This window comes from Scyliorhinus torazame, chromosome 1 (assembly GCF_047496885.1).
Source record: "Scyliorhinus torazame isolate Kashiwa2021f chromosome 1, sScyTor2.1, whole genome shotgun sequence".
In the NCBI taxonomy this organism is placed as follows: Eukaryota; Metazoa; Chordata; class Chondrichthyes; order Carcharhiniformes; family Scyliorhinidae; genus Scyliorhinus; species Scyliorhinus torazame.
Genome location: NC_092707.1, coordinates 41,907,791 through 41,924,567, shown reverse-complemented (window position 1 = coordinate 41,924,567; position 16,777 = coordinate 41,907,791). Strand labels below are relative to the sequence as shown.

General features: G+C 50.0%; 1 protein-coding gene across 5 annotated transcripts in view; it reads right to left on the bottom strand.

Moving 5' to 3' along the window:
* Positions 1–16,777, bottom strand: part of ttc28 (tetratricopeptide repeat domain 28) — a 1,212,158-nt gene that overhangs the window by 1,119,147 nt on the left and 76,234 nt on the right. For all 5 annotated transcript variants that reach the window (XM_072489716.1, XM_072489732.1, XM_072489724.1 and 2 more), the window contains exon 2: positions 2,675–2,959. In XM_072489716.1, coding sequence (XP_072345817.1) covers positions 2,675–2,959 — 285 coding nt within the window. The remainder of the gene's footprint in view (positions 1–2,674; positions 2,960–16,777) is intronic.

Here is a 16,777-nt window from a genome sequence, read left to right as displayed (position 1 = left end):
GTTTAGCCCACTGTGCTAAACCAGCCCCCTCTGCAATTCTCTCCTTCACCAGGACCGTCTGAGAGCCCTATTCTGGGAATAAAGCCCGACCCAGTCACCATCCCCCATGACTCTCCCCCCACCTGGCTGAACAATTTGTCCTTTGATTCCAATCACTTTCTGCAAAGAGGTGTTGCTACGGGAACCCATTTGGATTCCAGCTTTGCCTGCCTTTTTGGAGGTTACATGGGACATTCTTTGTTCCAGTCCTATTGAAGTCTACTTCCTCATCTCTTTTTCCAGTACATTGATAAGTATGTTGGTGCTGATTCCTGCTCTCATCCCAAAATGGAAAGTTTCATCAACTTTGCTTCCTATTTTCACCCTTTTCTCACCTTCATAGAATCCAACCTCAACGCTTCCTTTTCTTCCTTGGATTCTCTGTTTCCATCTCAGGGGATTGACTATTGACCAATATTCACTATAAACCCAGTGGCTCTCACTGCTATACTTCCTCACATCCACATTCCAGTCGGGACTCTTCCATCCTCCCAATTTCACAATCGCAAGAGATCTGCTCCACGCATGCTTCCAACATACCTTCCTTTTTCCTCAATCATTGTTGACAGGGTCCTCCAGCCAACCCATCCTATTTCCTGTCCAACCTGGCAGTGGCGCCCTGCCAATGCCAACCTGTTCCAGGGGGCAGTGCCAGGGGTGGGCCCTCTGGGCAGCCTCATGGGAGGGGTTCCCCTTTTGTGTTTGGGGAGGGCTGATGTCTGTGAGAGTGGAACGTGCTACCGGGACTAACGTGGCGGAGGGGTGATTGACCCCCATGACTGCAAGGGGTGTGGGGATGGGTCAACCTGATGCGTGTGAATGGGGGGGTGGGGGAGGGGCCCCGATGTTGGCACTGTGGGGGTGGGGGAGGAAAGCCCTGTCGCTTGTGCTGTGGTGGAGGGAGGGGGCAGAGAGTGAGGGGAAGGAGCTTGTGAGCGGGGGACCTAACATGAACTTGGGGTGGGGCGGGTGGGGGCTGTTCTGTTACTGTGCTGATTGGTGCGCCCTTTAAGTTGCCGCCCCGATCTCGGTGGAGCTGGCTCTATTGGGCCCCATCCCATCAGAGTGACAGCGTAAACCACACCCACTCATTTATCTTTTTCACAGAGGCTCAAGGTCTGGAGCTAGGGAGCTACACACCCGTTTTCAGTCAGAACCTGACACTTTGAAAACAAAAGATAAGATTCCGCCCAGAATCTCACTCCGACTTGAGAGAAAGAGAATTCCTTTGTGGATGGATAAGAACACCAGGACAAACCTGTGTGTCAATCACAGATTTTATACCACTTGTCAACCTCTTGGTGGCTCATTTGAATTTTGATGGTGAAATCCTCACCTAATTGAATCGTGTGCTAAGTCCACACCTCACCTCAACCATCCATCCAAATACGCCACAGACAAGGTACTAAGTGTGCACAGATGCGGTAGTTCAAACTGTGAAGACAGCCAAAATTCACATATCGTATATACTGTCGGAACAGAGTACGCAACAGATGCACAGCATTTATATGAACACTCAGAAATATCAGAGAGGTAAAATAAATATAACGATTGATTGAGTGCAAATGCTGAGCAGACATAAGCAGGGCTGTTAATTTCGGAGCTAAACATGTCGTAAATATTCAATTCTGCCTTCACTTCGGGATGGAACACATGGGTGCCATAAACCTGCTTCTTCCTGGATGATTTAACTCATCCTCCATGCCCCACAGCTGTGGAATTAAAACTCCCCAAAAGTCTTCACATTTCGGAGTCTGCATGCTTAAATGAATTAAACCCAAGCAACGTGCAACAGTTGGTCATTTGAAAGAGATTTTTCAATCGTAGTATTTATGTAAGCAGACTAACTCCTGAGTTCTTTCCAAACTCCTGTCCCTAAAAACTATTACATTGGTCCCAGGTAACCCAGATATCAGGATATCAGTCATTAGCTCCACAGATACCAGTAGCTTGTTCATCTGGCCTGATGTCTGCATGGTTTAGCACTCTACATGTCAAATTTCCTGTTTGGTTCCACCATTCTATTTTTTAATGTTATTTTCATTTTCTCATTTTTCCAATTAAGGGGCAGTTTAGCGTGGCCAATCCACCTACCCTGCAATCTTTTTGGGTTGTGGGGGTGAGACCCACGCAGACACGGGGAGAATGTGCAACTCCACACGGACAGTGACCCGGGGCCAGGATCAAACCCGGATCCTTGGTGCCGTGAGGCAGCAGTGCTAACCACTGCACCACCATGCTTTCAATAGCTTCCACCATTCATGATGTCACAAGCATCATCATCAAACATCGTAGCCCCTCTTGTTTTCAGGCTGAATTGCAAGTGGTGAATTACATGTAAAGGTTGCAACACACATTTCGAATGTAGCATTATTTCTCAGCAGTCATCCACCCACAACTGGACACAAATACAACAGATGAGACAGAGTTCAGATCAACAGGTTTTTTTGTCACAGTGGGATCGGTCAGCCACACAGTAACGGTGTCAGACTAACAAGGCGTCAGTCGCAGAAGGACTGGTACTGCAGCTGCGATGAAAGGATCTGCAAAAGAACAATTATCCCCCAGCAGCAGAATGGGCTTACTTAGTTGCAGAGGACTCCACCTTCTCCAAGAATCAAGGAAACTATCCTACCTTTGACCACTTGGGGTTTAAGAGCCGTGCTTTAACTGCATCATCCAGGGCCTTCTCATACTCGTTCAGCTTCACCAGAACAGCTGATCGGTTGCTGTACAGGATACAGTTCTGAGGGTCTGCTGCAATGGCTTCAGTGTAGAGCTGGACGCCTGTTGTGAAATCTCCACTCTGACACGCTGCATTGCTCTCTCGCACCTTCTCAATGAAAGCTGCTTTGCTCAGTGTGTGCACACTGCTGCTACCAGAGATTCTGCGCATCAGGCTTTCTTCAAAGACGGAACTCTACAACAAAACAAAATATAACATTTTATTTTTAAATAAGAATGTTGCCTTATCTTTCCTACAGTCTCAGTTCTTGCTGGGATTTGATCCCACAGTCACGCTCAAGGCCCTTGTCCAAATGGCTACGTGAGAACACAAACAGGGAGTATTGTGGGTTTGTAAGTAACAAGCTCTACCTTATCCCCATCCAGAGATCACGGGATGATGGCCTCGCAACACCCTACGTAGTGACGCAACGAGGTCGCTGAATCTCGCAACAGGCCTTTCATGAAATCCACGATGCTCAAAATGTCTCGCGAGATTCAACGGAATCTCGTCAGATGTCACAATCTGGATCTCACCCTCTCTGGGCGGTATCCAGATTAGTATATTTAAAGGAGCCATTGGCTCATTTAAATATTATGCACTGTATTCTCCCGACACCCTGGACGTAATACTAGGAGGGTTTAAACTAGTATGGCAGGAGGGTGGGTACTGGAACAATAGGTCAGAAGGTGAAAAGATTGAAGTAGAACAAGGAAATAGGCCAGTTTGGCTCTAAGGATGAGCAGACAGGGAGATGTTGCTGAAAACAGTGGGACTGGTGGCCTGAAGTGCATATGTTTTAATGCAAGAAGTATAACAGGTAAGGCAGATGAACTGAGAGCTTGGATTAGTACTTGGATGTTGTTGCCATTACAGAGACCTGGGTGAGGGAAGGACAGGATTCGCAGCTAAACGTTCCAGGATTTAGATGTTTCAGGCGGAATAGAGGGGGCTGTAAAAGGGGTGGAGGAGTTGCGCTACTGGTTGGGGAGAATATCACAGCTGTACTGTGGGAGGACACCTCAGAGGGCAGCGAGGCTATATGGGTAGAGATCAGGAATAAGAAGGGTGCAGTCACAATGTTGGGGGTTTACTACAGGCCTCCCAACAGCCAGCGGGAGATAGAGGAACAGATAGGTAGACAGGTTTTGGAAAGGAGCAAAAGCAACAGGGTTGTTGTGGTGGGAGACTTTAACTTCCCCAATATTGACTGGGACTCACTTAGTGCTAGAGGCTTGGACGGGGCAGAGTTTGTAAGGAGCATCCAGGAGGGCTACTTAAAACAATATATAGATAGTCCAACTAGGGAAGGGGCTGTACTGGACCTGGTATTGGGGAATGAGCCCAGCCAGATGGTAGAAGTTTCAGTGGGGGAGCATTTCAGGAACAGTGACCACAATTCAGTAAGTGCTGGTGGACAAGGATAAGACTGGTCCTAGGGTGAATGTGCTAAATTGGAGGAAGGCTAATTATAACAACATTAGGTGGGAACTGAAGAACATAGATTGGGGGCGGATGTTTGAGGGTAAATCAACATCTGACATGTGGGAGGCTTTCAAGTGTCAGTTGAAAGGAATTCAGGACCGGCATGTTCCTGTGAGGATGAAGGATAAATATGGCAAATTTGGGAACCTTGGATAATGAGAGATATTGTATGCCTCGTCAAAAAGAAAAAGGAGGCATTTGTCAGGGTAGAAGGCTGGGAACAGACGAAGCCGGAGTGGAATATAAGGAAAGTAGGAAGGAACTTAAGCAAGGAGTCAGGAGGGCTAGAAGGGGTCACGAAAAGTCATTAGCAAATAGGGTTAAGGAAAATCCCAAGGCTTTTTACACGTACATAAAAAGCAAGAGGGTAGCCAGGGAAAGGGTTGGCCCACTGAAGGATAGGCAAGGGAATCTATGTGTGGAGCCAGAGGAAATGGGCGAGGTACTAAATGAATACTTTGCATCAGTATTCACCAAAGAGAAGGAATTGGTAGATGTTGAGTCTGGAGAAGGGTGTGTAGATAGCCTGGGTCACATTGAGATCCAAAAAGATGGTGTTGGGCGTCTTGAAAAATATTCAGGTGGATAAGTCCCCAGGGCCTGATGGGATCTACCCCAGAATACTGAAGGAGGCAAGAGAGGAAATTGCTGAAGCCTTGACAGAAATCTTTGGACCCTCACTGTCTTCAGGTGATGTCCCGGAGGACTGGAGAATAGGCAATGTTGTTCATTTGTTTAAGAGGGATAATCTAGTGAACTACAGGCCGGTGTGCTTTACGTCAGTGGTAGGGAAATTACTGGAGAGAATTTTTCGAGACAGGATCTACTCCCATTTGGAAGCAAGTGGACGTATTAGTGAGAGGCAGCATGGTTTTGTGAAGGGGAGTTCATGGGCGACATTCTCCGACCCCCCGCCGGATCGGAGAATCGCCGGGGGCTGGCGTGAATCCCGCCCCTGCCGGTTGCCGAAGTCTCCGGCACCGGATATTCGGCGGGGGCGGGAATCGCGCCGCGCCGGTTGGCGGGCCACCCCCCCCCCCCGCTCGATTCTCCGGCCCGGATGGGCTGAAGTCCCGCCGATAAATTGCCTGTCCCGCCAGCGTAAATTAAATCACCTACCTTACCGGCGGGACAAGGCGGCGTGGGCGGGCTCCGGGATCCTGGGGGGGTCGCGGGGCGATCTGGCCCCGGGGGGGTGCCCCCACGGTGGCCTAGCCCACGATCGGGGCCCACCGATCCGCGGGCGGGCCTGTGCCGTGGGGGCACTCTTTCCCTTCCGCCTCCGCCACGGTCTCCACCATGGCGGAGGTGGAAGAGACTCCCTCCACTGCGCATGCGTGGGAAACTGTCAGCGGCCGCTGACACTCCCGCGCATGCGCCGCCCGGAGATGTCATTTCCGCGCCAGCTGGCGGGGCAATAAAGGCCGTTTCCGCCAGCTGGCGGGGCGGAAATTCCTCCGGCGTCGGCCTAGCCCCTCAATGTTGGGGCTCGGCCCCCAACGATGCGGAGCATTCCGCACCTTTGGGGCGGCACGATGCCCGGCTGATTGGCGCCGTTTTGGGCACCAGTCGGCGGACATCGCGCCGTTTCCGGAGAATTTCGCCCCATGTTTCACTGACTTGTTAGAGTTTTTCGAGGAGGTTACAAAGATGACTGATACAGGTAGGGCAGTGGATGTTGTCTATATGGACTTCAGTAAGGCCTTTGACAAGGTCCCTCATGGCAGACTGGTACAAAAGATGAAGTCACGCGGGATCAGAGGTGAGCTGGCAAGATGGATACAGAACTGGCTAGGTCATAGAAGGCAGAGAGTACCAATGGAAGAGTGCTTTTCCGATTGGAGGGCTGTGACTAGTGGTGTTCCACAGGGTTCAGTACTGGGATCTTTGCTGTTCGTAGTATATATAAATGATTTGGAGGAAAATGTAACTGGTCTGATTAGTATGTTTGCGGACAACACAGGTTGGTAGAATTGCGGATAGCGATAAGGACTGTCAGAGGATACAGCAGGATTTAGATTGTTTGGAGACTTGGGCGGAGAGATGGCAGATGGAATTTAATCCGGACAAATGTGAGGTAATGCATTTTGGAAGGTCTAATGCAGGTACGGAATATACAGTGAATGGTAGAACACTCAAGAGTATTGACAGTCAGAGAGATCGAGGTGTACAGGTCCACAGGTCACTGAAAGGGGCAACACAGGTGGAGAAGGTAGTCAAGAAGGCATACGGCATGCTTGCCTTTATTGGCCGGGGCATTGAGTATAAAAATTGGCAAGTCATGTTGCAGCTGTATAGAACCTTAGTTAGGCCACACTTGGAATATAGTCTTCAATTCTGGTCGCCACACTACCAGAAGGATGTGGAGGCTTTAGAGAGGGTGCAGAAGAGATTTTACCAGGATGTTGCCTGGTATGGAGGGCACTAGCTATGAGGAGAGGTTGAATAAACTTGGTTTGCTCTCACTGGAACGAAGGAGGTTGAGGGGCTACCTGATAGAGGTATACAAAATTATGAGGGGCAGAGACAGAGTGGATAGTCAGAGACTTTTTCCCAGGGTAGAGGGGTCAATTACTAGGGGGCATAGGCTTAAGGTGCGAGGGGCAAGGTTTAGAGGAGATGTACGAGGCAAGTTTTTTTACACAGAGGGTAGTGGGTGCCTGGAACTCGCTGCCCGAGGGGGTGGTGAAAGCAGGGACGATAGTGACGTTTAAGGGGCATCTTGACAAATACATGAATAGAATGGGAATAGAGAGATATGGACCCCGGAAGTGTAGAAGATTTTAGTTTAGACGGGCAGCATGGTTGGCGCAGGCTTGGAGGGCCGAAAGGCCTGTTCCTGTGCTGTACCTTTCTTTGTTCTTTGTTAACAGCCGTACCTGGGACCCTGTAAGAGATAGGTTGGATGAAGTGAGGGGGTCAGGAGGTCGCAGTGGGGATGCTGCGGGAGGGGTCGAAAGATTGGGGCGGCCTTTAAAAATGGTGCCTCAATCTGCAAGAACTCTTCCTGCGCTGCCGAGCTGAACTCATCAGTGCAGGAAATGATGTCAGTGCAGCTCGGCAGGGATCCAAAAAAAACCCGGCAAAATGCCGTTAAATAGTGATGTCTTTTTCGGAGCTGCAGGTGCTGATAAACATCCCGCTAAACGGGCCAGAAATGGGACTCTGTTTTTGTCCCGCTAAATTGTGCCCCAAAGGTGTGGTTTCTGGCAGAGAGTATAGGGCACTGGTCAGAAGTACAAGCCCAGTTTGACTTTTTATTCATGACAGCCTTGGGACATTTTGCAATGTTAAAGGTGCCAAATAAATGCTAGTTCTTGTTCTTATTTTTCATTTTTCCCAATTCATACAACCATGACCAGAAAACCAAGAATGAGATTAGCTAATTTGGCAGATACCAGAAATTGAACAGAGGACATGCTCAGCTCTTAACTCCTCAATACCAAACCTGGGCCCTGGTTTCACCAGGTATGACACTAGGACACAATTCTATTACTATAAGCACATGGACACATGCACACAGACATGGGCACTATTATGATCCACAAAGAGGCCTATAGCATTTTAAAAAAGATTCAAGCTGCCTTTTCTTAGACGGAAGAAAGACATGGCAAGATTTCAAATGGTTCCCATATCCCAGCTTCACCCAGTCCAAACCTCGGAGGACTGTCCTAGGCATGCTCCTCAGTTTTCAGAGAATTCTTAAATCCAGCATCAGCAGGAATGCCTGTTCCGATGACTTGTGTTTCCCCAGCCATGGCAGGATGTATATCCCAGAATCCGTAGAAGGTTGCAGGACATGTCTCTTCAACTAGAGACTATCTCTCTCCTCCCGTATCCAGTTATGGTAGCTCGCAAGGACCAGCAGCATCTTCTCTCTACTGACCACACAGAACTGCTGTCTATCTGTATTAATCATTGATTTGTAGGGAAGCTGATAGGCTGGTCCACAAAAGGGCTTCCTCTACCATCTTGCCCATGGTAACATGAAACACATTGTCATAGAATCATAGAATCCCTACAGTGTAGAAGGATGCCATTCGGCCCATTGAGTCTGCACCAACCTTCCGAAAGAGCACCCTACCTATAGGCTCAATCCCCACCCTACTCCGTAACCCTACCTAACCTAACCTCTGGGCACTAAGGGGCAATTTAGCATGGCCAATCCACCGAACCTGATCCTCTTTAGACTGCAGGAGGAAACCTGAGCACCAGATGAATACCCACACAGACGTGGGGAGAACGTAGAAACGCCACACAGTCACCCAAGGTCGGAATCAACCCTAGGTCCCTGGCGCTGCGATACAACCGTGCTAACTGCTGTGCCACCATGCCACCCCTTGCCTTCAGATAGGAATGTCAATGAGCCATGCTTGACTGTAACTCCCCCTCAGCTCAGTTTACAGCACAACTGCTTACTGCTTGAAAGCTGTGGGTCCGTCCTAGAACTTTGGAAGACTCAGAATCTACCCACTGGAAATTCAAGAGACTGCTGCCATTGTCTCCAAGTGTAAATAGTTCCACTTCCTTCTCAATCTCAGTAAAACAAACTAAGCCACGGACACCACGGTAGCCTTGTGGATAGCACAATTGCTTCACAGCTCCAGGGTCCCAGGTTCAATTCCGGCTTGGGTCACTGTCTGTGCGGAGTCTGCACATCCTCCCCGTGTGTGCGTAGGTTTCCTCCGGGTGCTCCGGTTTCCTCCCACAGTCCAAAGATGTGCAGGTTAGGTGGATTGGCCATGCTAAATTGCCCTTAGTGTCCAAAATTGCCCTTAGTGTTGGGTGGGGTTACTGGGTTATAGGGATAGAGTGAGAGTGTGGGCTTGGGTAGAGTGCTCTTTCCAAGAGCCGGTGCAGACTCGATGGGCCGAATGGCTTCCTTCTGCACTGTAAATTCTATGTAAATTCTCACAAATTTCAAAAAATTGTTTGGGATTCTCGCCTGGTATCCGAACAAATGTTGGGGCCCAGTCCGGTATCCGAACACTTTTAAAAGAGCTAAAATACACATTCTACATTACATTAATAAAATGGAAACTGAAATGTAAATGTGCCATTTTCAGTCCCACATGTAGGTGTTAATGAAGATCTAGAGCTGAAAAAAAAACTCCAGCTTCCTAGAATTTAAACTCGTTCACCTCAAATCACCTAATTTCTCTAGATTTCAGAAAATGACATGGTACAGGTGGGCTTTGATGATCATTTGGGGGAATCATGTGCTAATACTTTTCACTGAACTGAGTGGAAATAAAAATCCACCTGGAAATTGAGAATCAATAATCATTTGAGGTAACTGGATTTGGGATGTTCCATTGAAACCTACTTCATGTTGGTATTTAAAACGCCTTAAGCTCTTCCAAGATCTTTTTTTTTGTTGGCTTGAAAGATAGAAATGCAGAAGAATTCAAAATTCTGGAAGGTGTGACAAATAAAAAAGTGAAAATTCCAAATACCCCACTGTCAAAAGCAAACCAGAAGCTTTGAGCATGGATATTGCCTTCTGAGCACTTTCCCCACATCCAAAATGGACAGCAAAGGTGTTGGAAATGTTGGGTGGGTATTTCTACAACTTGGGTCCTCCACCACTCTCAGTGCAACCTCTTGTTCACTCGCATCATGGGCTATCTTTTCAGGACCATTTTTGTGCAGTCGGCATTTGGTCAGCTTTAGTTGGGTTTTCCTGGTTGGCACACATGGCTAGTGTTCGCGATAAGCAGAATGCATAGACGATGATAGAAATTAAAGAACAAGATTTATTCCAATGCAATTACAATACTACCCCACTCCCCTCAGGGTGTCCCACCCCGAGCTGCACCGAGGCTGGGGCTTTTATACAGCTGAGGCTGTCCTTGTAAAGGGGGAACCCCGCCCGCTTAAAGCAGAAGTCCTGCTTCCCTTAAAGGGGAAGTTCATATTCCGGGGAGGTCATGGGAAATTGTATGGTCCTGATCCCGGGATCTCCACTGGGGTTATAACAGCTAACTTCATCTCATATGGGGCTTGGCACTTGACCTAAGGTTTGCAACACAGCTGTATTGGGGCTGCAATGGGGCTGGTTTAGCTCACTGGGCTAAATCGCTGGCTTTTAAAGCAGACCAAGGCAGGCCAGCAGCACGGTTCAATTCCCATACCAGCCTCCCTGAACAGGCGCCGGAATGTGGCGACTAGGAGCTTTTCACAGTAACTTCATTTGAAGCCTACTTGTGACAATAAGCGATTTTCATTTTCGTATTTGTTTCATCTTCTCAGTCACTCCTATCCTACATCACACGTATCTCTACCAATTCTGGTGGCCTTCTCCTGGTGGCCATCTACCCCGACACTGGGGTACGTCAGCGTGGTGTGACCTGCCTCATTGTTGCTCCAATTTTCCCATGAGTCCCCCTTCAACTCTGCCGAGCACATCTCAACAACCGAGAGCAAGATCCAATCTTTTAAAAGAAAAATAGCAAACTTGAACGAATACCCTTTTAAGTTAGTTTTGCTGAACCTCGCCAGTCACTATAAGACACTGTATACCATTCTTTGCAACTCTAGCCTTTTCTGCTGATGTTAAACAGACAGCTGTGTGTTCACTTCAGACACAGACATGGTGACACGAATCTTCAGAAGGAAGGAACTGGCACAAGGTCACAATCCACAAGCTATTTTTGGAGACCAGAATTGACGTTTGACTTTACAACTCTCTGTAACCACAAAATCACACATCTCTAAAAGAATCACACTCAGGAGTTGAGAGCACTTTAGGGTCAGACACAGATAAATTATTCCCCTCATTATCAATCACATTGTGGAAGTGCTATAGCAACCAAATGTCTACACCATAGCAACAAAGGCTATGGTGCAACACCGGCAACACCAGCTTGTCCCAGTTTGAGCTGAAATACAGAACATTATGGCTGTTATATTACTCTTTGGTAATATATTGTTACTCTTTGATTTATATATCCAGAATAGTCTGATGGTGTGATTCTTAAGAAACCAACAATCTTCAACTTAAAACAAAACAGATTTATTGAATAACTAATTGATTTGATATTGAGTTTGCACACTCTACAGAACTATAACTAGTAATTAAGTAATCTATGTTAAAGTATTAACTAATTTAAACTACACGTGGTAACTATGCTGTGATCTATCTCTAACACTCTGCTGTCTCGTTATTCCTGGTTGGAAGGGACCCAAGATGCTTTGAGATCTTGTATATATAGTGGAATCTAGTGTTGCCCTCTAGGGGTTGTGTTATACTAAGATGTAATCATTAACCCTTTACATGTCTCTAGATATTCATATCACTACAATGGAGTGCCGAAAATCATTGGCCGTTCACCCCTTCAGGTATAGCCGTTCCGCTGCTTTGATGTACTTCGTCCTCACCCTTTCACTTAAGATCAGGGTGGCAATTGACAGTGGTCGCACAGAATTATTTAATTTTTACACTGAACTCAAACCTGCATAAATGCACAGCCCTGCAAAACACCATGCTTCCAAGCATTTTTATAAACATGCACACAAATAGGACATCATGTTGAAACACTTCAAAGCACTTAATTTAATTACTGTATTCTTGAAATACAGCAGACAAAAACCACCACCAGCCTATGCAAACTGCATCCTTGAGTCAGCGATGGTTACTCATGTTTTACAAATTATCTACTTGACAGTAGGTAATGTAGCTTGAATGAAATGAAAATTGCTTATTGTCACGAGTAGGCTTCAATGAAGTTACTGTGAAAAGCCCCTAGTCGCCACATTCCGGCACCTGTTCGGGGAGGCTGGTACAGGCTTTCATTTACATATAAGACTGCTACAGTTCTGTCGATATATGGATGGGATAGCGTTGAGGATTTATTATCTGTCGGGCAATAGTTTCAGAATGTTTCTCTTGGATATTCTGGTTTTATTTTTTTAGAAATCACTGTGTTCCATTAAATTCATGTCAATTTTCAACTCAATTTTAAACAAAACTGGTTTTAATTTTCTCTCCAGCATGCTGTTTTTATACAATGTCTGCCAGTTAATACAGTGGGATTGTCACCTGCATCTAAACCCATCAATGCTACTGAGGGGGTAGATGACCAGATGCTGAGCCTCTCACCTCATCCTGACATTAGCTCACAAACGACATTAACCCTGGGGAACCTGTGGTTATTCTCCTTAGCACAGCCAAGTTAAGAGCAGGTTTGATATACTTTAGATACAGTAAATAAAGAGAAACTGGGCTGGATTATCCGGTCCCCCAGCCCCATGTGTTTTGGCGGTGTGCTGTTCCCTGGTGGTGGGATTCTCTACTCTCACTGCTTATCAATAGGATTTCCCATTGAAGCCATGTCAGGGAAACCCATGGGCGGGAATGCGCTGACGATGGGGCTGGTTTAGCAGTGGGTTAAACAGCTGGATTGTAATGCAGAACAAGGCCAGCAGCACAGGTTCAATTCCCGTACCAGCCTCCCCGAACAGGCGCCGGAATGTGGCGACTAGGGGCTGTTCACAGTAACTTCATTGAAGCCGACTTGTGACAATAAGCGATTATTATTATTATTATTATTAATAATAATAAAAGAGAATCCCAAAGGCCAGACAATTCCGGCCACCGTTTCCAATGAAGGATTAATAACCAGAATGCAAACGGCGAAAGAATCAGAGGTGACATTCAGGAAAGCTTCTTTTTACGCAATGAATGTTTAAGGTTTGGAATGGACTGCTTGAAAAGGCAGTGCTGAAGCAGCATCAGGTGTAGGAAAACAAGGCGGAGAAAAAAATTTAAGAGGACAAAGATTTTTAGGTCACTTTGTTGGGAATGTCGATGAAACATGGTGGGAAAAATATACTTTTGAGAATCCTGTGCTTGGCGGGTGTGGGAGTGGGTGCGAGTAAGATAAAATTAAGGTGGCAATTAAGGCCAACAATTTTCTCCGTATCTGTGAAGGGAATCCATTTGTAAGTACTGTCCTTACGCCCTTGTCAAGAGTGCGTGTGGATCGTGGCACAGCTTTTTCACAGTAGGAATATCCAACCTTAAAATAAATGCTATAATCACCTATCTCCTCACGTGTGTCGAAATCAGACATTGTCCAGTTGTACAGCAGTGAGGGAATGCTTCAAACAAAATTCCCTAGTTCATGTCAATAGAAATGACGTGCGTTGATTATGAAGTTGTGATTTACACTTATCGAATCTCACTAATTAAGCACTACAACATTTATGCAAAATATTATGTGGAACATAGACACAGGCATAGACCAGGGGTGGGATTTTCCAATAATGGGGCTATGTCGCAACGCCGGAGTGAAAAGCGGCGGCAACCACTCCGGCGTCAACGGTCCCCGATAGTGGGGAATGCTCCCCTTCCTAGGGGGCTAGGTTGGCGTCAGAGTGATCCCCGCAGCTCCAGCCGACGCGGAACAGCTGGCACGAGTTCGCGCATGCGCGGAACAGCCGGCTTGATTCCGCTCATGCGCGGGACTTCCCTTCTCCGCGCTGGCCCCCGGGCAATATGGCGGAGCCCTACAGAGGCCTGGCGCGGAGGAACTAGGCCCCCACTGGAATCGGCCCGCCCGCCGATCGGTAGGCGCCGATTGTGGGCCAGGCCACTATGCCCCCCCCCCACCACCCCCCCCCCCCCCCCCCCCCCCCGGGGGGCTGGATCCCCCCTCCAGGATGGCCCCGCAGACACACCTTCCAGGTCCCGCCATTTGGGACCTGAGTAAACCACACCGGTGGGATTTGGCTGAACTCGCCGGCCATTCGGCCGATCGGGGCCCGGAGAACCGCCGGGGGGTGGGGGGGGCACTTTCAACGGACAACGCTTCATCATTGACTCCCCAACATTAGATTCAGGGAGTTATGTAAATATTATACGGAATCTGCAACATGGGGCGAAATTCTCCCGAAACGGCGCGATGTCCGCCGACTGGCGCCCACAACGGTGCCAATCAGACGGGCATCGCGCCGCCCCAATGGTGCGGAATGCTCCGCATCTTTGGGGGCCGAGCCCCAACATTGAGGGGCTAGGCCAACGCCGGAGGGATTTCCTCCCCGCCAGCTGGCAGAAACGGCCTTTGTTGCCCCGCCAGCTGGCGCGGAAATGACATCTCGGGGCGGCGCATGCGCGGGAGCGTCAGCGGCCGCTGACAGTTTCCTGCGCATGCGTAGTGGAGGGAGTCTCTTCCGCCTCCGCCATGGTGGAGACCGTGGCGGAGGCGGAAGGGAAAGAGTGCCCCCACGGCACAGGCCCGCCTTTAGATCGGTGGGCCCCGATCGCGGGCCAGGCCACAGTGGGGGCACCCCCCGGGGCCAGATCGCCCCGCGCCCCCTCCGGGACCCCGGAGCCCGCCCACGCCGCCTTGTCCCGCCGTTCAAAAGGTGGTTTAATCCACGCCGGCGGGACAGGCAATTTATCGGCGGGACTTCGGCCCATCTGGGCCAGAGAGTCCAGGGGGGTGGCCCGCCAACCGGCGCGGCCCGATTCCCGCCCCTGCCGAATATCCGGTGCCGGAGACTTCGGCAACCAGCGGGGGCGGGATTCACGGCGGCCAACGGCCATTCTCCGACCCACTGGTCGGAGAATGATGCCCATGGAGCAGGACATTTGACACAACTGGGCCGGGATTCGCCGACACCGCCCCGGTTCTCACCCCCCCCGGGGATTCTCCGTCCCCGCCCCGGTTCTCACCCCCCCTGGGGATTCTCCGGCCCCGCGCCGGTTCTCACCTCCTCCCGGGGATTCTCCGACCCCACGCCAGTTCTCACGTCCCCCCGGGGATTCTCCGACACCGCGCCGGTTCCCGCCTCCCCCCGGAGATTCTCCGAACCCGCGCCGGTTCCCGCCTCCCCCCCGGGGATTCTCCGACCCCGCGCTGGTTCCCGCCTCCCCCCGGGGATTCTCCGAACCCGCGCCGGTTCTCACCTCCCCCCCGGGGATTCTCCGACCCCGCGCCGGTTCTCGCCTCCCCCCGGGGATTCTCCGACCCCGCGCCGGTTCTCACCTTCCCCCGGGGATTCTCCGACCCCGCGCCGGCTCTCGTCTCCCCCCGGGGATTCTCCGACCCCACGCCGGTTCCCGCCTCCCCCCAGGGATTCTCCAACCCCGCGCCGGATCTCACCTCCCCCCGGGGATTCTCCGACCCCGGGCCGGTTCCCGCCTCCCCCCGGGGATTCTCCGGCCCCGGGCCGGTTCCCGCCTCCCCCCGGGGATTCTCCGGCCCAGTGCCGGTTCTCGCCTCCCCCCCGGGGATTCTCCGACCCCGTGCCGGTTCTCACCTCCCCCCGGGGATTCTCCGACCCCGTGCCGGTTCTCGCCTCCTCCCAGGGATTCTCCGACCCCGCGCCTCATCATGGGCCCCAGCTGCATATGCGTCACGCGCCATGACCCCCACGGAACAGCGCTATGCGCAGATAGAAAAGGGGCAACACAGGTGGAGAAGGTAGTCAAGAAGGCATACGGCATGCTTGCCTTCATTGGCCGGGGCATTGGGTATAAGAATTGGCAAGTCATGTTGCAGCTGTATAGAACCTTAGTTAGGCCACACTTGGAGCATAGTGTTCAATTCTGGTCGCCACACTACCAGAAGGATGTGGAGGCTTTAGAGAGGGTGCAGAAGAGATTTACCAGAATGTTGCCTGGTATGGAGGGCATTAGCTATGAGGAGCGATTGAATAAACTCGGTTTGTTCTCACTGGAACGAAGGAGGTTGAGGGGAGACCTGATAGAGGTATATAAAATTATGAGGGGCATAGACAGAGTGGATTGTCAGAGGCATTTCCCCAGGGTAGAGGGGTCAATTACTAGGGGGCATAGGTTTAAGGTGAGAGGGGCAAGGTTTAGAGTAGATGTACGAGGCAAGTTTTTTACGCAGAGGGTAGTGGGTGCCTGGAACTCGCTACCGGAGGAGGTAGTGGAAGCAGGGACGATAGGGACATTTAAGGGGCATCTTGACAAATATATGAATAGGATGGGAATAGAAGGATACGGACCCAGGAAGTGTAGAAGATTGTAGTTTAGTCGGGCAGCATGGACGGCACGGGCTTGGAGGGCCGAAGGGCCTGTTCCTGTGCTGGACATTTCTTTGTTCTTTGTTCTTTTGAGTGTCTGGGCCTGTTGACCGGTGTCGTCAAGTTTCATGATTATGTGTATGGCCTTCCCCAATTCACCGTCGAGAACGACCATCGCCCGTTGGTCAATATAATACAAAAAGACATGACGCCTCGCCTCCAGCGCATTCTGCTCAAGCTCCGGCGATACGACTTCCAGCTAGTATACACCCCGGGCAAAGACCTAATCATTGCCGACGCTCTCTCCAGGGCAGTCAACACCCCGTGTGACCCAGTGGGATTCGTCTGCCAAGTTGACGCCCATGTGGCCTTCGTGGCCTCCAATTTACCTGCCACGGATGAACGCTTCGTCCAAATTTGCCGCGAGACAGCGGCCGACCTCCTGCTACAGCGTGTCATGCGCCACCTAACAGACGGGTGGCTCAAGGGCCAATGCCCGCAGGTCTACAACATCAGAGACGATCTGGCGGT